We start from the raw sequence: 21,733 nt of genomic DNA, 5'->3' as shown, positions 1-21,733 counted from the left end.
AAGAACTGTTTAAGATAACAGGGATCTATCACATTGGCAGAAGCCAGAGGTTACAACAGTGGTGGTCCTGTGGAACGTGACTGAAGAGCATAGACTAAGGTATGGATATGCCAGACTTCCAAGTACGGTTTTAGCTTTCTCCTCCCATCAACTGGTCACAGGGGGGCTCATGTACAGAGTCCCTTAATGTCACTGTGGAGCTCATTATGTTAATGGCAGCTGTCATTAGGGCATTCTGTTCTTCTCCAAATTGACTGTTGAGAGCTAAGAGTTCTAGTCATAGTTGCCTATACCCTCTGGTTATTGCTACGTTCCCTGGAAATTATTTTTAAATGTCCTATATTAGGTATATAGCAACTATATTTTTAACAATAGCTATGTTTTAAAATACTATCAAAGGTACATGTAATCAGCTGCATTGCAGTCCCAAATAAAAGCTTTCAAAGGTGAGTTTTGGTGAGTGCTGCACGGATACAATTTTCTTAGAGCCCAACTGACAAACATGCCTGAACGTGTACATGGCTCAACAAACAGGTCTATCAGAGACCCTATAGGAGCCATTGCTTTTCTTGACATGATTAGCACCTGACATATGCAGGTCTCTCATTTGAATCGTCCACCTGTCTCCTTCCTCTCCGGCAGCGGGTCCAGGCTGTAAGTCAGTCTCCAGACACGCGAGATGGACTCTGAGGCCTGAGGAACAGGACGCCCCCCTCTGAGGGAGAGCACTCCAGGACAGCCACACTGCTGGCGGAGCAGAGCGGGCACTCAGAGGTAAGTGCTCTTGCCTGTTCATGCTCTCTCCATTATTAATGATGGAAAAAATAGACTGAATGCAATCTGAAGTTCAGAATTGATGTCACCTCAACTATTTGTTGAAAAAAAAAAAAAAAAAGAACCTAAAGATGGGTTTCATTAAATATGGTGTCTGTATGGAGAGATGGATAGTTGAATTGCATAGTTCATATGCCTATATTATTTGATTTTCAGTCAAATATGCCTTTACATCACAACCGTTGTCTTCTTTATCTCCAGATATTTGATTGTGATGTGTAGATTTGAGAATACAGATTTCCACAGTTTTTTTAAAGTGAGATATGATTAAATGAGATATCATTATGAATCTGCTTTTTTTTGTCTGTCCTATGAATCTCTATATGAAGTATATTTACTCAAATCTGTCATAATGGAAACCTGTTTGATTGGCACAGAGGGCTTATCCCAGCTGCCAGGTGTTACAGACATGATAGCCTTAGGCCTCCTGACCATGACGCCCTGAATCTTTCCTTTTCCAAGCACTCTATTTTGAGAAGCGGATTTGTTTTATCGCTCTATTTTAACTATCATCACCTCTCCTTCAAGTACTCACAATCCCCCTTAATCCTCCAATTTCAGTCCATCTGTTTTCCTGTGCATTGCCACACACAGACACACACACACACACACACACACACACACACACACACACACAGACACACACAGACACACACACACACACACACACACACACACACACACACACACACACACACACACAAACACACACACACACACACACACACACACATCATAGCTGAAATCTCTGCTCTCTCTGCTCTTGATGCTATTGATGTAGTGGGGAAAGTTACAGTATATGGTGAAATAACATCTTTAACATTTTAACACTGTAATTACTGACTGCTAAGTCATGCTACCATGCATGCCCCATGACCACATATTGTATGTGCATTTCTTTCATTCAGTTACTGTCAAAGTGCTAAACTAGCTGTTCGGGTTTTTTTACTACACATTACTAACAGCAGCTTCTAACTAGCTTTGCTAGGAAACTGTTAGGACATTTAGTGCAGGACTATGAAACAAGATCAGACACAAGAGTCAGTTTGCTGCAGGTGATTTTTATTCCACACAGATATAAGAGGACAGTGGTTTTAGAGGAGGCATCTGCTGCACTCCGCAGGGGGGATTCTTCAGAGATGGTGTAGAGCTTCACTCTTCAACAAACCCTTTCTGTTGTAGTAAGGAGGGAAAAAAGTAGACAAAATAAACAATAAACAAAATAAAACAAACATTTTCATTTTGAAGCTGTGAAAGTTCTCCACATTCGTTGTATTTTCTCCCACTTGGCTCCATCTGCCATTTAACCAACATTTAATTTTAAAGCTAAAAAAACCCATAACATCCAAACTCCTAACCTACAACTGCCACACTGGTCAGTAAGACTTTAAGCCATTCTCATGGTCATTCAGGGATTCTCTTGGTACATGTCCTGTATGTTCAACCTGTCCAAAATCCCTCTAACTCAAGCAGTGTACAATGTTTAGAATGGTAATCATTTCTATTCTAAACGCCATGAACTAACCTTAGAGCCCACATCCCTGCTCTTGGCACGCAGCTTGTTGACTTGAGACTCAGCGATGTCGGCTCTCTCTGAGGCCTCATCCATCTCATGCTGCATTTTGCGGAACTTGCCAAGATGTACATTAGCCTGTTCCTCCTGTATATCAGATACACACGTTTAAGCATTGCTCTTAAATCACTGTGGTAAATTCAACAGAGTTTGAGTGAAGGTTTTACTTACAGCCTCCTCTGCAGATCTCTTGTAAGACTTGACCTTCAGCTGAAGTTTGTCTACCAGGTCTTGCAGACGGGCCAGGTTCTTCTTGTCCTCGTCAGTCTACATATCACACAACATGGAGTCACCATTTCAGTTATTCTGATTTCGTCTACCTAATTCAAAATGACATGGCAAGAACATGTGAGTGGTGAAGGCTGTTCTACCTGGTAGGTGAGCTCTTTGATGCGGCGTTCATATTTACGGATACCCTTCACGGTCTCAGTGGATCTCTTCTGCTCGTTCTCTACCTCAATCTCCAGTTCTCTCACCTGCCAAGTAACATGTGTAGTGAAACAGTTTTCCAATGATCTCTCTTGATTTGATTTGGATGTACTTGCACATTCAGCGGGAATAAGCATAACTGTAGAAGTATTCTTTTTCTATGGTAAAGGTTTGGTATTTAACAGACACTTTTATCCAAAGCGACAAAGGCATCCTGCAGCGGCTGGAAATTGAACCTCTTAGAGGGTGACGCTAAATACCACCTACACCTTTTTCTGAGGACAAAATAAATCATGGACAGAAAATACCTTTTAGTTAACACTTACCCTAGCCTCCAGCTTCTGAATTTGCTTCCTGCCTCCCTTCATGGCGATTTGTTCTGCCTCATCAAGGCGGTGCTGCAGGTCCTTAATGGTCTGCTCCATGTTCTTCTTCATGCGCTCCAGGTGAGCACTGGTGTCCTGCTCCTTCTTCAGCTCCTCAGCCATCATGGCAGCATCAGTGATGGCCTTCTTGGCCTTCTCCTCAGCATTTCTGCACTCCTGAATTGAATCCTCTACCTCACCCTGAAGTTGAGTTATGTCACTGTCCAGCTTCTTCTTCTGGTTCAGGAGACTGGTGTTCTGTACACAGAGAGAGCAGCAACAGTAAGATGTAGATGATGATCATGCAATCCAAGGTTCAAGCTCATCAATAATTCATATTCATAAACTCACCTGTGAATGAAGCAGTTGAACTCGCTCAGAAATGTCAAGCAGCTCTTGCTCAGACAGTTTCCGGCCTCTCTCAGTCTGCTCCACCAAGTTCCTGAGTTCTTCCAGCTCTGCTTGCATTAGGTTGTTACGTCTCTCTACAATCGCAATGTTCTCCTTTAGATCATCAGCGGAACGTAGAGAGTCATCCAACTGCAGCTGTGAATCCTGAAACCCATCAGCAGCAGGGGTTACTTATTTGAATCACTGATGTATTCCACTTACCTTTAATAACACAAGTGGATTTCTACCCACCTTCAGGTGAGCCTGGACAGATTTGAGCTGCTTCTGGGCCTCTGCTGCCTGCCTGTTGGCCTGACTCAGTTGGATCTCCATCTCATTGAGGTCGCCCTCCATCTTCTTCTTAACCCTGAGGGCCTCATTCCTGCTGCGAGTCTCTGCCTCCAGAGAGCTTTGAAGGGTGTCAATGGTTCTTTGCATATTTTTTTTGCATTGTTCCATTTCCTCGTCCTTCTCAGACAGTTTGCGCTCAATGTCAGCTTTCACCTGGTTGAATTCCAGCTGGATCCTCAGGATTTTACCTTCCTCATGCTCCAAGGAACCCTAACATGCAAGACAACTTGGTAAAGCACGGGACATAACTACAAACCTCAACGTTTTATGAACAATTTAGAGATAATCTTGGTGCATACTGTACCTCTGCCTCCTCCAGAGCAGCTTGAATCTCAGATTTCTCTTGCTCCAGTTGTTTACGAATCTTCTCCAGTTCATGGGTTGTTTTAGCTCCCTCACCGAGTTGCTCGGTTATATCAGAAATTTCCTCTGAACAAACAAGCATCATTGAAGATTAGAGTGCAAGACAGCAAAGATGCCTTAAATGCAGATATGAATGAGCATTATACCTTGGAGAATCTTGTTTTCTCTCTTAAGTGTCTCAAGGTGATCCAGGGCCTCCTCGTATGAGTTCTTGAGTTTAAAAAGTTCAGTGCTCAGGGATCTGGCTTCCTTCTGGGAGCCCTCCAGTTCACACTGAGACTCCTCATACTTCTGCTTCCACTCTGACAAGACCTTGTGGAGAGGGTCCACAAATTTGGTATGGATAGAAGGACATGATTTTGTAATGGCAATATATGTTCTATATAATGATGATTTATAATAAAAAAAGTAATGACAAATAAAATCTGTTTAGATAAAGGCTAGACTTACTTTGTCAAAGTTTCTTTGCTTTTTATCAAGATTGGCAGCTGCTGCATTGGATTTCTCAACGTCCACCATGAGATCTTCAATCTCATTCTGGAGCCTGTGTTTGGTCTTCTCCAAGGAAGAGCATTTAGCATTTACAGCCTCCACAGCCTCCTCAGCATCTTGCAAGCGCATAGCCAGTTTCTTCCTAGAAGGGCAAGTCAGTAACATTGTGGTCAACCTGGTTGGATGTCATGTTTATACACCAATGGCTCTGTTTTTTGTATAATTAATGGTAGCTGAAGCAGCTCAATACAATATTTAGTCAATAAAATTACAAATCCGTTGAATGCCTTACTTTGCCTCCTCTAGCTCCTCAGTCTTCTGGATGGCATCAGTCTCGTACTTGGTTCTCCACTGAGCCACCTCAGAGTTGGCCTTGGACATGGATCTCTGCAGCTCAGCCTTGGCCTCCTGCTCCTCTTCAAACTGCTCTCTGAGCAGGTCACAGTCATGGCGAGAAGACTGCACTGCATGAGCAAGAGCGTTCTTGGCCTTAGAAAAGACAAAAAGGGGCATCAGGACTAGGAAATCAGCTGGGGAAGTGTTAGTGATTGTTGAAATTGTTGATTATTTTAGGGCAAACATGTTCATGTGAATTACCTTTACTTCCTCATCCAGCTGTCTTCTGAGATCTTCAAGCTGTTGATTGTAAGAGTTCTTGCCTCTTGTCAGTTGTGAGATTAGAGATTCTTTTTCTTCCAGTTGTCTTCCCAACTCATCTACAACAATGCAACGTGAGGTGGAATTTTGTAAGTTGTTTCTTATATATGCATGTATCAATGCCACGAGTATAGTCATTCTACTCACCATTTTCTGCCGAAAGTTTGGCTTTCTGGGTTGTAAAATCATTTAAAGATCTTTGGCTATCCTCTCCTTTGTTCCTGAATTCGTTGACTTGGTCTTCTAAACTTCTGCACAACTTCTCCAGGTTACTCTACAATGAGAGGTAGAGTTAGTATCAAAAGAGGCAGCATAAAACCTGCTCATAAAGAGAATAGATTGGAGTGTCAATATTAAGAGCTGCTTTAAGGAATGTACCTTATTCTTAACAATATGTTCCATACTTGAGACCACATCATCCAGCTCCAGCCTGAGCTCACTCTTCTCCTTCTCCAGCTTCTGCTTGACTCTCTGCAGGTTGTCTATCTGCTCTCCCAGGTCAGCCACACTGTCGGCTTGTTTCTTCCTGAGGGTGGCGGACGTAGCTTCGTGGTGCAGAGTTGCCTCTTCAAGGTCTCTGCGTAGCTTCTGGAACTCGGCCTCCCTCTTCTTGTTCATCTCAATCTGGGCAGCAGTGGATCCACCAGCCTCCTCCAGCCTCTCACTGATCTCTTCCAGCTCTCTGGCCAGGTCTGCTCTCTGTTTCTCTACTTTAGCTCTGGCAGCTCGCTCTGCCTCAAGCTCTTCCTCCAGCTCCTCTACTCGTGCCTATGATAACATAAAAAAAATATGGCTTAAAATTGTAAATACAATTTATGAATGTATTCATGATGATAATTAAGTATGTGTATGTATCAGTTCACTTAAATTACCTGAAGTTCCTTCAGTTTCTTTTGGAGCTGCAGAACAATGGATTGTTCATCTTCAATTTTGCTACTGAGTTGGCTAACTTCAAAATCTTTCCTGAGAAATAGAGTTATCTGTTAGAACTTTCAATCATGCAGTGTCAGAAGCGTTGGCTAGGTTCTAAGAAGTAACTTGCATGTCAAATTCAATGTCTAAGAATCATACTTTTTAATCCTTTCTTCCAGCTGTTGTTTGTCATTTTCCAGGTCCATCACACTCTCTTGGGTCATCTTTAAGTCACCCTCCAGCTTCCTCTTGGATCGTTCAAGGTCCATCCGTACTTTCTTCTCTTGTTCAAGAGAAGCTTCAAGCTGGTGCAGAAGCACAGATAAACCATTACTAATAATGACAGAATGGTAAATAAATAAAGGTTTGCAAGCCTTACATAGTTGCAAGAGTTTTGTACATTTTTTTAAGAGACTCACATCATCCACTTGCTGCTCCAGCTTGACTTTGGCCTTGGTGAGGGTGTTGACTTTGTCCTCCTCACTTTGCAGATCATCTAGAGTTTGCTGATGTGCCTCTTGTAGAGCTTTCTTTTCCTTGGTCAGCTTGGCAATGATGTCATCTTGGCCTGCCATTTCCTCAGTCAGGTTCTTTACCTATAGTGATAGAGTGATTAACCCCCTTACTCTTGTATTTTTAACATGGACATTGGTTAGTGTATTGGTCAGTTCAGGTCATCAAAAAAACACAAACTTTGTTCTCAGTGGCGTGCTTTTCTTTCTCCACTTTAGCCAAGGTGAGCTCCAGGTCATCAATGTCCTTCTTGAGCTCAGAGCACTCATCTTCCAGCTTCCTCTTCTTTGCTGTCATATCAGCATTCATCTCCTCCTCATCCTCCAGTCTCTCGGTCAGCTCTTTGATTTTGCCCTCAATCTGGATCTTACTCTTGATCAGCCCCTCACACCTCTCTTCAGCATCACCAAGGTTATCTTGCTCCTGTTTTAACACAGACCAGTGAAAGTATGTAAAAGTGTACATTATGTTTATGATGTTCATGGTAACAGGGAACTATGTGTGTTGACATGAGTATATTGAGAGCTCACAGTCTGGACTTGAAGCTGAAGGTCATTCTTCTCTTGGAGAAGCGTGACCATCTTTTCCTCTAATTCCTTTCTGCGAGCCTCAGATTTGGCATAAGCCTCTTTTAACTTCTCAAATTCATCCTTCATGTTGGCCATCTCCTTCTCAGACTCAGCCGACCTCAATAAGGGCTTGATCTTGAAGAAGAGCTTCATCCATGGCCAATTCTTGACGGACATGAAGGCTCGTACATTCCATTGGATGACAAGTAAGGCATCCCTTAGGGAAAAAGTGAATTGTGTTGATACAGTAAATATTAGAATTACACGGATCTGGAATACTCCATGGTTCCTGCCTGTGCAATGGTTTGACAAGCCTTCTTCAAATACCTGCGTTCAACCATCTTCAGGTATTCAGCTCTTGAAAGAAGACCACGGGACCTGGCTTGGATTAAGGTGATAATTTTAGAAAGACGTTCATCTCTCATCTCCTCCAGTTGACCCAGGAGACCAGCTTTGAAAAACACCTATGAAAAATAAAAGCATTTAGATGCTTCTTTAATTTGCCATGTGTTTTTCAAGTCAAACAAGAATTTCAAACTTAAACAGTAGCACCTTTGTATGTCCAAATTTGTACTGGTTGTGTTCAATATCCAGAGTTGCCAGTAACTTTTCTGCACTTTTCTTGCTGTCACAGAACTGCCCCTCAGGAATTGCGTTAGGGTTCAAGATGCGGTATCTGTCCAGTTGAAGAACATAGAAGTCAAATCATTCATGTAGATCATTTGATCAAGTAAATAATGAATTCAGACAACAAGTGATGTCACACACAGTACCACTGTTTGAAGACCCCGTACAGAATGTATACATGAAATCATACATTTCTACAGTATGTTCTCAGAAATAGGAGTTATTTCATTATTATTAAAGGAAGTACAGTTTCATACACTGTGTAGCTAGAAGGATATTATACATAAAACAGTGTATGGAACTATGTATTGTAAAAGTTTTTTATAATATTTAAAATAGTGTCACCTCTGTTTGAAGTCCCCGTACAGAATCCTGTTGGGGAAGCCCTTTCTGCAGATCCTGATGCCTTCCAGCACACCGTTACAGCGCAGCTGGTGCATCACCAGAGGGTTGTCCATCGCCCCAGGAGTCTTGGTCTCATTGGGGATGAGGCAGCGCACAAAGTGGGGGTGAGTGGACCTCAAGTTCGTCATCAACTTGTTTAAGTTTTCCTGTAACGAGTGACAGTCAATGTCAACAGTGTCTTGCCACAAATTCGTCATCAGTTTATTGAGATTTTCCTGCACCAGTAATATTGGTGTTATGATGATGGTTGTGTGATTAAATCTCTGCCAAAATATGTTTCTTTTACCCTGTGAAGTGCAGACACTGTCTGAAAGGATGATCCCTTTTTCTTCTTTCCCTTTGCCGCATCTGCTGGTGCAAACAATGATGACACTTATTCTTTTAAATATATATATATTTTATCCAGAATTAAATGTTATTTTTCTGAATGAAACAACAATCTATTCAACAATAAGAAGTATTGTGCGTGGACTTTTATTACTAAACATACCTGCATCTGCACCAGCGTAATTTGCAAATAGGGTTGAAAGGACCTTCATAGAGGATTTCTGGTAGAGTCCAACAACCGTCTCATTCAGAGGGTCCTTGTTCTTCACCAACCAGTTGTTGATGTTGTAGTCCACAGTGCCAGCATAGTGAACCAGGGAGAAATGGGCCTCTGGTCTACCTTTGACATTTCTTGGCTTCTGGAAATTGTTGGATTTCCCCAGATGATTGTCATAAAGCTTTGCTTTAAATGTGGCATCACTGGCTTTAGGGAACATGCACTCCTCTTCAAGGATGGACATGATACCCATAGGCTGAAAAGAGGGGAATGTCCACATAACATTTTACATTGTTTACTGTCATCACAAAATCATTTTACAAATGCGTGCTAATAATGCTCTAATATAATTGAGATACCTTCTCAATGAGATCAATACAGGCCTGCAAGTCCATGCCAAAGTCAATGAATTCCCATTCAATTCCTTCCTTCTTGTACTCCTCTTGTTCCAGAATGAACATGTGGTGGTTGAAAAACTGTTGCAGTTTCTCATTGGTGAAGTTGATGCAAAGTTGCTCAAAAGTGTTAAACTGCAAAAAAGGTGAAGTGCATTATAAGACCATTTGAATCAAATCTGTATAAAATCAATACTGGGCATCAGCTGTATAAATATGTAATGACATACATCAAAGATCTCAAAGCCAGCAATATCCAGCACGCCAATGAAGTACTGTCTTGGCTGTTTTGTCTCCAGTGACTGGTTGATTCTCACCACCATCCACAGAAACATCTTCTCATAGATTGATTTAGAGAGTGCACCAATACCGTAATACACCTGTGGAGACAAAACAAATCAGCATTATCTATAGTCACAATAGACATAATAACAAAGTCAAGTATTCTGCTTTGGATTTGGACGTACCTGATTTACACTCTGCCCTTTGGTGACCCACTCGTTTCCTACTTTGACCCTCGGGTGACACAGACCCTTGATGAGGTCAGCAGAGTTCAGGCCCATCAGGTACGCTGATTTATCAGCATCTGTAGCAAAGGAAAAATAATACCGTAATCAAATACCGTTTTCACTGAAATCGCATTTTAAAGGCTTTTCGTGCTATTGGTGGCATGATGACTAATATATACACACATAGACTTCACTTTGACTACTGAATGTGTCTGTGAACCCAGATTCCACTCCATCTCTCTCTATGGTATAATTCAATCTCCATTTGATTGATCCTTGGTCCAGTGAACCTTGGGCTCACCCTCAGTGCCATCAGCCTCTGCCTGCTCCTCACGCTGCCTCTGCTTGAACTTCATGTTGCCGTAGTGCATTATGGCTCCAGTCAGCTTGTAGATGCTGTTCTTCTCTTCTTGAGTAAAGCCCAGTACATCAAAAGCTTCCTAAAGAAAAGAAAAAAATTCAACCCAATCTTTCTGTATGGTGTACACAGCTCAAAAAGTAAATATGAAGGAAAAACCTTATCCGTTATGCATTTTAAACACAAACCATGGTAACGTGGTATTAATGCAACTACTTCTATTGATTCTGTATTGATGAAACCTCATGTGGTTCCTGAGGTGTGGTGACTCACGTCGGTTGCCATTAGCTCTACAGTGTCATCAATGGAGGTCACTGTGGTCTCCCCCTGGGAGATGAATGCGTAGTCATAGGGGTTTGCTGTTACCAGCAGCATTTCTGCAATAGAGAGAGGAAATGGGCTGTGGTTTAGATTCAACTCCAAACTGCTGAAAACCAAATATATATTGTACAACATTCAGAATTCTGTTAGACACTTACCGAGTAGTTCAGGTTTCTTGTTTGACAATATCTGATAGAAGATGTGGTAGTCTCTCTCAGCTTTGAGCTGAAAGGTGACACGGGACTTCTCAAGGAGATCTAAAACACACAAAACAGTACTCCTTCACAGTAATGCAGTACCCCTTTACATGAAGGTCCCAATACCTAACATTAGTAAATACATTCTTTACATAGGCAAACTTAACTTTGGTAAGAATAAACATTAATAAATTCAACTGTTGTAACTAATGCTTTCCTACTGTGTTTGCATTTGTATATGTTATGAGATCTGAAAGAAACATACATGTCTCAATGTCAGCCGAAGCCAGCTTTCCTCTGGTGTCAAAGTGGATTCGGATGAATTTACCCTGGAAAGGAAGGAGGCCAGTGAGGCGTATTTAAGCCTTGTAATTATGTATTTAAGGTCATCAAATACTTCAAAATACTAAATGACTTACAAATCTTGAGGAGTTGTCATTTCTGATGGTCTTCGCATTACCAAACGCCTCAAGAGCTGGGTTTGCCTGGATGATTTGATCCTCTAGGGTACCCTGCAAAACATATAAAGACCATAGTTATGAATTATGAATTTAAGGCATATGAGGTGAAGACTGTATGTTTTCAGTTTGCTTTACAAAGACATGGTATCTTCAAAATTAGGAACCTTATTTTTAGCGGCTGCATCCTTCTTGCCGCCACTGGCTGCAATGCTAGCAAAGTACTGGATGACTCTCTTTGTGTTCACAGTCTTTCCTGCACCAGATTCTCCACTGGATGGTACAATACACAAGTGAAATCCACATCAACGTCTGCATTGGAAGTGCACTTTGAGAATGCCAACTTTAAAACTGATCATTGAACAATTGTACATGTTATACTGTTACTGTTGTACATGTAACTGTTGTGAAAATGGACACACATGGTGAGGAAATGTAAGTTGTTTGCTGAACTTAAGCGTTAAATATTTTCAAACTCTGCTTTAGGTTGTCAAAGGTGCTGAACTCACGTGATCAGGATTGACTGGTTCTCTCGATCTGCACATAAATCATAACCACAAGGTAATTTGACATAGAATTTTTGAATCCAAAATGATTGTTGTTTATGTGGTACAATAATTTCCTCTTACCTGCCAACATGTACTGGTAACCATTGTCAGAGATGGAGAAGATATGAGGAGGAGCTTCTTGCCTCTTCTTGCCTCTGTAGGCTTCAACAACGTACTGGTCGTACACTGGCAGCCACTTGTAGGGGTTGACAGTCACACAGAAAAGCCCAGAGTAGGTCTGTAGAGGAGAGATTGGATAAAGGTACATTGTTTTACCTTGTTTGATGTGACAGAATAGATAAACCCTGGAGGCATATTTGTTTCTGGACTCACGTAGATCATCCATGCTGCGTAACGCTCTTTGAGGTTAAACAGCACAGCAGGCTCATGGAGGAAAGTTAGCATGGCCATGTCCTCGATCTTGTCAAACTTTGGAGGATTCTGTTGCATAATCTGGTCTTCCTTGACTGTGACAGTCTATTATTTTTAAAGAAACAAACAAGTTGTTGGCTCATTTAGTGGTAGGATTCTGAATAATGAAATACTGATTACACATTGCATAAATATATATATATATAAAAATTCTTCTAGATTTTATGTGCTATATATTTGTGGATATATATACTATATGTAACTGCATATACATGTAGTTAGACTACAATATGTTTGTGAAATTGTTAATGTGACAAAGTGGAAATTCACAACATAATTTCACATGTGGTATTCCTTGTGTGTGAATACAAAGCTCAAATGAAACAAAGATGGTCATCTAGATTTCTGATTTGCCCCTCAACACTGACCTTCCCATTTGCGGTATCTACAGTGACTGTGTTTCCCTCCCGGCTGGTGACTGAAGCTTTGACGAACTCCTCCACGGGGTCGGGTATAAAGCATTCTTTCTTCATGTCGAAGATCTTCGTCTGCGCCTCCAGTCGCTCTTTGTCCGACTTGCGTAGGAATGGAGCCGCGGCTCCGAACGCAGACAGCTCCGCATCCCCCATGATTAGCCTGGGAACGAATATTTCAAATGTGCACCACTCTTTTTAACTCTTATCATTCTGTGGTTCTGTCAAAAACATAATACTAATGTGTTTTGGTTGTTACCCACTGTAGGAGTAGATAGACATTTAAAAAAAAAAAGGTATGATATCTGACATCGTTAAAAACTTGCTGAAAACAACTGAATACTTTACCTTTTTGGCTCAAAGCCCACCAAACAGATGAAAGGAGACTGCCGAGATGTGGTGCTCTACCCTGAAAATGACAGAGGTCAAAAGTCAAAGGATGGTCAACATCTTTTAACCATAATTGCCGTATAGCAGGTGTCACCATACACATATGCACTGCAGGAGAGATTTCTCTTAAACTAAGACTGCACACAAAACAACACAAAACAAAACAAAACAAAACAAAACACAATGCAAACACACAGAAGGAGGACTCACTCTAACGCAAGGTCAAGAGCGACGACTGTACTGTGTTGGGCTGCAGTAAGGTCTCCCGTGATGGCAGGCATCAGATATATAACCCCTGCTGCCCCTGCCCTATAAGGCCAAGGACACAATCATCCTAAGGGCACCCCTCCTTGGCACCAGCCACTCATCACCCAAATCACCTATAGGTGTTGTGGCACTCAGAGGTGTCCCCTCCCCCCACCCCCACCACACACACACACACACACACACACACACACAACGATCCCGTTCTCCCTTTCCCTGCTCTTCAGGCCGACAGCCAGGAATGCCGCCTATCTCTCCTAAGAGTCAGTGACGTGTACTAGCTCTCCATCTTTGATACAGCAGTACTTTGCATGTCATTCTGCTTTCCTCTCCCACAGGTTTGACATATCGTACCTTTTACATATATGTTCAGCTAAGCTGTGCTGTGTATCACAGAGCAGATTTCAACCATTTTCCTTGGTCGCGCCCCTCTCCTGCTCTCCTCTCTGGCTCCTAGAAACCTCTCCACCGAGCTTGTCTGGCCTCTGTTCTCCTGGGACCTCCAAGGTCACATTTGTTGTCACAACAGTGTACAATAAGGAGCGGGAGTACCTTTTTAGTGTGGTCGTTTTTATATTACTGTGTCTGGAGGTTTATTTATAACCCCCAAAAAAGTGCACATTCCTCGCACACTTGGATAGGCTGTCTGACTGACACCTGGGTTGGGGCTAAGTGGCTGACTCATTACTTCATACTGGAACTCTTATTACCAGATCTTTTAAAAATACCTGTCGCTCAATAGTGAAAGCGTATCGTATTTTAAATGAACATGGCCTCTCAGTAATGTGCCATGTTTCAGGTGGTGCCCTAATGATATACTGCCAGTGAGTCTTCATGTCCTGATTCATTTGCAGTATTAGAGGATTTTTTATTTAAACAAAAAAAAAATGTATTTAGTCATTTAACAGACTCTTTTATCCAAAGCGACTTACATATGTGCGACTTACAATGTATACACAGTTTACATTTACACTGATGGCACACTGCACATCAGGAGCAATTAGGGGTTCAGTGTCTTGCTCAAGGACGCTTCGACAGGGAATCGATCTAGCAACCTTACTGATTACTAAACGACTTCTTTACCTCCTGTACCACTGTCGCCCCCAGGATATCATGTTCTTTCTCAAGGTTTCTCTGTCTACAGTTTACAGTTGAATGTTTTCTTATAGTCCGCCATGTACTGTATGAGCAGATCTTGGCCCTAGTTGACCATCACTCAAAATAAACAAACAAACAAACAAACAAACAAAAAGAGAAACATCAGATGTACACAGAGTGTATTTTTAGGCTTGGAATAATTGCCCATAAAAGTCCTGCGCCAGGGCGGTGAGTATGGAGGTGACCACAGCTCAGTGTGTTGATAGCTCTCATCTAGTTATCAGGATATGGTCAGGACCCGGAGCCAACACCGTCTGCTCTCTGAAGAGACTTTTCTCCGACCTGTCACTGGCTCGTCACAGGGTAGCAGGAGCCGTATCAGTGACGCTTTCTTGGGCGATTAGTTTGATGGGGTCAAGTGCCTGTAAGTGGTCTCTAACCTCTCCTTGTTTGTCACATAGTCCAAAGAATAGGTTGCTCTATATTGTGTCTCCAGCAACCAAACTAATTGGTAAATCCTCACCATGACATCTTGCTCTGTTGTCTTCCTGCATTGTTGTACCGTGTTGTTTGCGGTTTCGATTTTCAGCCAGTTAAATCTGTAACCCCAGCACGGAGGCTAGACATAGTGCCAGGTAGGGGAGATGACCCTGGGTGAGGTGTTGAGTAGCTAATGGCCGTGCTATCCAGAGTGGAAGTGAATGCGGGATCTATTCAGGAAGCAGTCCAGACATTGAACAGCACTGCTGCAGTGCATGCTTCATGTTCCTGATATTCCCATCTGGGGTATATGGACCCTGGCACCAATTCTGACAGGCGGGGGGGGGGGGGGGGGGGGGGGGGCATACTGGTAGCAGGACCTTCCTAGTCCCTCACGCCATGTCTAGTATTTTTAAACAATGTACAACAAGACCGCTTTATTACCAGAAGCTTATGTACAAACAGTGGCATGTCATTTAAATAGTGATAGTGACACTGATAAATCTTTTGAATGGTGACAACATGTCAAAGCAGTATCTAATGGCTTTGTACACGCTTGAGCATAGATAAAGTGCTGACCATTTCATTTGCATCCCAGCATGAAGATAATAATTCATTAAAAATAGCAATTATTGATGAAAAGGTTCTTTAAAAAAAGCATTTTCTCAGAATCTTGTAATACCTTCATACCATAAGCTGGCCAACTCATTTGGTACCTCAACATCAGAGGACCTTGTTGCTTGAGGATAATAATTCTGATTGATTTCCTACAACCATTAATAATGAAGAGGTTATTTGAAAAAGCAAGGATTGTTTTTAATATTCAGTTTGAAATGCAAACAAGTATGGTAAAGTATGTAAGATACGTCTTCAGAAATTATACTCATTTCATTCAGAAAACATTTTAAGGTTTCAATTTAGTTGCTGACATTTGATTTAGGTTTTTCTTATTGGAGGTACTTTTGAAATGGAACTGTTCTTCATCCATGAGCGTGATGGGTTAAATGGCCTCATGCAAGTCATTGGGGCATCTGTGTTATCCTATGACTGCAGCGGGGGACTTAGCAGCTATTTTTAGCGTATCACCACTGCGGAGCACGGCTGGCCAATGTCAATCAAAGGGCCAGCAGAGGATTAGAGGTAAGTTCTTTGGATGGTTGTTCAGAGACTCTAGCACAACGCCTTCGTCATAGTCTTGGGACAAGACGAGACGGGGCAAGACGAGGTAACAAGGGTACTAAATTACTGCTGTTTTCCCTGTTTATGCTCTGAGGCTCTAAGTTGCAGGCCGAAAGTCTTTGGGTTGTAAAACACAGATTGCCTTCTAGTTAGAATTACTCTGCAGTAATTAGGTGTGGGTCAGTTGTTTACAGATTATGTCTCTTAAACCATCCCAGAGGTGCATTGTTCCACTAGGTTGACTTTTCTCACCCCCCCCCCCCCCCTCCTGATGTTCTTGGCTTTACCCTCTGTCTCTGGTTCTCTCCCTGTGCTTCAACACAAAGGTTAAACTAAAGGCAGGGAAATGGAATAAAGGGTACTAAGTGTTGTATTGCATTGTACGATTATTTCTTTGTCATGTTTGGGTTCATTGGACTGGTCTCAGTCTGAGTGGTACAGTGGTCTCACTCCTGCAGCTGAATAGATTCGTTTTAACATTGATCTCAGAAACATGGGAATTCTGGTCTCCGTGGGCTGCAGGTAATCCCCCCCAGAAGGTGACAAGCCCCTCCATTTGTCTGTGTGATCCTATCAGTAAACATCAAAGTCCGTGTGATGAATTATTATACCAGATATAGGACTAAATCAATTGGGTATTTAGGGGGAAGATAAGTCAAAGGTCTTGGAGTGGCCAGAGACTCCCACACTCTATGTGTGTAGCCATCATCCTCTGAGCAGCCTGGTATGCTCATACTCTGAATGTTTGGATGTTTCCTTATGCCTTCTCTTATATATTTGTAAGTTTAGATTATTAATTTAGGACTAGTTTGAATGTGTAACTGAATTAGTAACTTACACCTGACAAATAAATTGTGATGCTCTGATCCACTGTGGCCACTCAAGCAATTATTAGCAAGAGAAGTACAACCCCAAATCAGAAAAAGTTGGGATGGCATGTTAAATTAAGATTAAAACTGAAAACAGTGATTTGTAAATTCTCTTTGACCTGTATTACATTGAAAACAATACAACAGCACATTATTTGATGTCATGAATTATATTGTTTTATCAAAACAAACACTTAATTCAATTTCGATTCTTGCAACATATTTAATAAAAAGTTGGGACAGTAAAGCATTTGCCACTTTATAATTTTGCCATTCATTTTCACAACACTAAAGATGTTTTAGGACTGAAGACACCAAGTGATGAAACGTTTCAGGTGTAACTTTGTCCCATTCTTCCTCTAAACAAGTCTTAAGGCGTGCAAGGGTACAGGGTCTTCATTCTCGCATTTTGCGTTTCAAAATGCGCCACACATTCTTTATTGGGGACAAGCGAGGACTACAGGCAGGCCAGTCCAGCATCCGCACACTCTTCTTCCTCAGCCATGCCTTTGAAATGTGTGCAGAATGTGGTTTTGCATTGTCCTGTTGAGGTATGCATGGACGTCCCTGGAAAGGAGGTCGTCTTGAAGGCAGCATATGTTGCTCCAAAATCTCTATGTACTTTTCGGCATTAATGGTGCCATCACAGAAGTATACGTTACCTTTCCCAAGGGCACTGACACAACCCCATACCATGACATGCCCTGGCTTTTGGACTTGTTGCTGGTAACAGTCTGGATGGTCCTTTTCTTTTTTTGGGCCAGAGCACACGGCGTCCATTTCTTCCAAAAAAGACCTGAAATACTGATTCGTCTGACCATAATACATGTTTCCACTGTGTGATGGTCCATCCCAGATGCCTCCGAGCCCAGAGAAGTCGACAGCGCTTCTGGACACGGTTAACATAAGGCTTCCTTTTGGCACAGTGAAGTTTTAACTGGCATTTATGGATGTAACTATGTATTGTGCTTGACAAAAGTTTGCCAAAGTCATCCTGAGCCCATGTGGTTATATCGCTTATAGATGAATGACGGTTCTTGATGCAGTGCTGTCTGAGGGACCGGATATCACGGTTATTCAACTTAGGCTTGCGACCTTGCCCTTTACGCACTTAAATTCCTCCCGATTCCTTGAATCTTTGAATTATGTTATGCACCGGGGAGGGTGAAATATCCAAATCCCTTCCTATCTTTCTTTGAGAAACATTGTTTTTAACCATTTCAATAATTTGCTCATGCATTTGTTGGCAAACTGGAGAACCGCAGCCAGTCTTTGCTCCTAAAGGGACTAGGCCTTTCCTGGAAACTGCTTTTGTACCAAATCATGATTACAATGACCTGTTGACATCTCTTGTTTCAAATCACATCATTATTTAATTATTCTACCTCATTACAACCCCTACATTGCCCCTGTCCCACCTTTTTTTGGAATGTGTTGCAGGCCTAAATGGCAGGAATGGATGTATATTTACAAATTAAATGAAGTTGAACAGACAAAACATGAAATATCTTGTGTTCATACTGTCTGCAATGCAACACAAGTCAAGGTCAATTTATAAATCACTGCTTTCTTTTTTTATTTGCATTTTCCATACTGCCCCATCTTTTTTTGATTTGGGGTTGTATTACTCTGTAATGGTGTTTCTGCAATGACTAGGTGTAGTTTCAAACCAAAAAGAAGTGATGTAAATCTTGAGGTACCAGGCTAATCACCTGGGCTGGACACACTGCAGCAGAACTGTTACATTGTATTATACAACGCTGGATTGCCGCCCATCCTCTGCATTAGACCGAATGGTTATACTGAGATCACTCGGTCCCTGAACCGGATCGGTCTAACATGCTGCACTGTAGCCTCTGAGCTCTTCTCCAGAACTAGTAACAGGTTGTGTCCGTGGAAAATGCCAAAATCTAGAAAACGGCTGTGGCAATATCCTGAGTCACACTCTTCCCAGAAGTAACAGGGGTATTGGTCATAACAGATTATAGGCATCCAAAAGAAATGACCCTAGGTCAGTTTACCAAAGGAGTAGCAATATAGCATTAAAAGAACAGGGACTAAGGCTGAGTTACTAATTTGAGTGAAAATGTACAGGACAGGGTCCTTTTAATAAAATATTGTATTTCAGCAAAGTGCAGAAAGACAAACATGCAGAAACCTTCGCCCACTCCCTGTTCCGTCGTTGGTCTGGAAAGTGGTTCTTTACAGTACCACCTGTGAAATTGAAGTGCTTTATTTGTACCCCAGAAAATATAATGAATTCCCTGGCATAGGCGGAGATCCCGGGGGGGACGGGGGGGACGTGTCCCCCCCTACCATAAAGTTGTCCCCCCCAACAATCATTGAAAACTAAAAAAAATATATATATTTTTTGATTTTTTTTTTTTAATAAAAATACGACGACACAAGCGGTGCTAATTATAGACGTAAAAAAATGTGTTTTTAAGTGTTGAAAAATCATGTTCCCCCTATTCCTCAAAGTGGTTTGGTTCACATGCTGTTTCCAACGGGCAGGGCTACCGGCAGCTCCGTGTTTCAGTTAATCAGCCCAGTAGCCTACACGGTCAGATTGTCAGACTGTTTCCTCCTCTGTCCCCTGTCGCTGCCGCTATGATACACGATATGTAAAGAGATTTACCTCATTCTCGAACGCAGTAAGAACATGTAAAGAAGAAGTTGTTTTCTAAACTCCATTTATGAAGTTCCAATCGATATGCACAAGTATACATAAGCTTATTCATGGATTGGCATGACAACGTGAACGTTTGCCGATAACACACGCATGCCGGTAATTAACACAGTTAAGATAGCTAGCTAAGTCTAGGACAATGTCCTGTCAGGGCAGGTTCATGCTAGTTAATAAACGTAGGTCTACATCTCAGTGCCTCTCCAGATTTGTTAAATTATCTGAAGTTAAATTAATGTCATCTTTTTGTGCGGTCCATGAACTATGCTGGTATAGTAATATGGAGTGACAGTGGCGTATGAGGTAGAGAAGTCGTATTGTAATCAAAAGGTTGCAAATTCGATTCCCTGGTGACCTGTTTTATAACTTATTTTGAGCATCAAGTTCTCTTGAACTTTGGACTTTATTTGTCTGTGAATAGATATTTCGTGTTAGTACATTTAATGCTGTTTAGATAATTCTAAAATGACTTCGAATTTCTGTTTGTAAATGTGATAAGAGAATTCGGTATTTAGCAGTTTATGCTAGCTCTCGTGAAAGCAATTTTTTCATGTCCCCCCCCCCGGAATTACACTCTGAAATTTGACCATGTATTGTCCCCCCCTACAATGAAATGGGATCTCCGCCCCTGTCCCCTGCTATCAAGTAATGAAATAATGCTCCTTTAAGCTCATATGATTATCAGAAGGGGGCAGTCATAAAGTAAACAACCCGCCACTGTCTGTTCTGTGCGTTAGATTAGAGTTCCTGACGTCATCAATCTATTCATCTGTGCAGACAGGGGCGTCGTTAGGCCTATTTTAGGGGGGCTGAAGCCCCCCTAAAATGTTCTTCAGCCCCCCCAAATCATTTGGCATTATTGGCTTAAAAAAAAATTTAATAAAAAAAATTAAACTATTGTTTCTCACACGGACAAGTTAATTATAACTCTAACATGCTACTTATATGCGTGCGTTCTGGTTTGTATGTTTACTCCCCCTTCAAATTATACTCCAATAGCCTTTCATCATACTTTACGATATAAACCCCGGGCACTAGTACCGTCTCTCGTCAACGACAGCCAGTATTATATACAAGGAGTTCAAAGTAAATTATGCACGGAGTGAAATTGTAAGTACAAGAAGTTATAGAATGTGGCTATCTGTAGTTGTTAACGAGTGTTACCTGCTTTAGGTTTACTTGATATGAGGCAAATGAAAGCGAATATTGTAGTGGGCTATGTTAAAACTAAGCTAGCTTGCTACTTTGTTAGAAACTGTCACCAGTTAGCAAGAGTGTGAACGAGCGAATTCGAAATACAAGAAATAACTATCTCTCTATTCTTTGCATTGATATATCTCTCTAGTATTCCAAAACAATATTATCAGTCCCTATAGAATGTTGTTATTTATAATCAGTTAATGCTAGTGAAAACTAAATGTCATAGTGTCCCTCATAACGCTATTGTACCGGTATATCATCCAATTCATTGACCAGATGGATATAAGAACATTCTTTAGGAGAGGTGGTAGCTCCGCCCAGTCAGATGAGAGAGAGAAGCAGGAGATTGACAGGGCTGAAGGAGCCGGTGTGATGGAGGTTAGTGGTCTACAGGTCTAGAAGGAAATGAGTGGAGTTTTTTTAATTTTCTTCTACTGTGGTAGAAATGTATAGGCATTTGTTGTCAGGCCTAGGCTACTCCAAGGGTTAGCCTAAACTAGATTATTACATGATATTTTTATGCCAAGTCATAAAATTGGCTTCTGGATTTCGATCAGTTAATGTTTCAATGTTTGAACTTATCTTAAAGGGTCATGCAGAAGGAGAGGCTGAGGCAGAGAGTCAGAGAGAGGAAGAGACAGACCAAGCAGCTGCAGCAACTAATGATTTAGGTGAAAAAGACACAGGGCCCAGACAGGTTAAGCTGAAGAGCTACCCACAGGACAGTTTTGGTGCTCAGAACAGGTCATTTCACCACAGCTGGTATATTTGTGTTGTCAAATTTCACTATGACCCTGTCATTCTGTCTCTTGTGTTATACTGAATGCAAGCAAAACTACAGAGAAAAATCACACTCTTTCTGATTAAACCAATCTATGAACTGTCTGAAACAATGGATATCCGCGGCCCCAA

At 41.6% G+C, this 21,733-nt stretch overlaps 1 protein-coding gene across 2 annotated transcripts; it reads right to left on the bottom strand.

The window, feature by feature from the left end:
- Window positions 1-1,879: 1,879 nt before the first annotated feature.
- On the bottom strand, window positions 1,880-13,363 carry LOC105900516 (myosin-7-like). 2 transcript variants are annotated; one of them, XM_031563376.2, is made up of 39 exons: window positions 13,256-13,363; window positions 13,004-13,064; window positions 12,611-12,818; window positions 12,144-12,287; window positions 11,892-12,048; window positions 11,772-11,799; window positions 11,430-11,535; window positions 11,224-11,316; window positions 11,070-11,133; window positions 10,766-10,864; window positions 10,560-10,663; window positions 10,230-10,368; window positions 9,887-10,005; window positions 9,650-9,799; window positions 9,384-9,554; window positions 8,971-9,280; window positions 8,767-8,831; window positions 8,421-8,626; window positions 8,001-8,124; window positions 7,776-7,912; window positions 7,410-7,665; window positions 7,060-7,302; window positions 6,786-6,962; window positions 6,526-6,671; window positions 6,327-6,417; window positions 5,833-6,222; window positions 5,602-5,728; window positions 5,395-5,513; window positions 5,090-5,286; window positions 4,756-4,939; window positions 4,452-4,617; window positions 4,247-4,371; window positions 3,844-4,152; window positions 3,553-3,756; window positions 3,163-3,459; window positions 2,779-2,883; window positions 2,579-2,674; window positions 2,360-2,494; window positions 1,880-2,007 (listed from the first exon to the last, which is right to left on the bottom strand). In XM_031563376.2, the coding sequence occupies exons 3-39, from the start codon at window positions 12,809-12,811 to the stop codon at window positions 1,987-1,989; spliced, it is 5,805 nt and encodes a 1,934-aa protein (XP_031419236.1). In that variant the 5' UTR covers window positions 12,812-12,818; window positions 13,004-13,064; window positions 13,256-13,363; the 3' UTR covers window positions 1,880-1,986. The 2 variants fall into 2 exon arrangements, with proteins under 2 accessions (XP_031419236.1, XP_031419237.1); XM_031563377.2 differs by having other exon boundaries at window positions 8,767-8,828.
- Between the last annotated feature and the right edge of the window lie 8,370 nt (window positions 13,364-21,733).

The sequence above is a fragment of the Clupea harengus genome, chromosome 25 (assembly GCF_900700415.2).
Source record: "Clupea harengus chromosome 25, Ch_v2.0.2, whole genome shotgun sequence".
NCBI classification, from domain to species: Eukaryota; Metazoa; Chordata; class Actinopteri; order Clupeiformes; family Clupeidae; genus Clupea; species Clupea harengus.
Note: the sequence above shows the minus strand (reverse complement) of the source record. Positions and strands in the feature narration are given on the sequence as shown.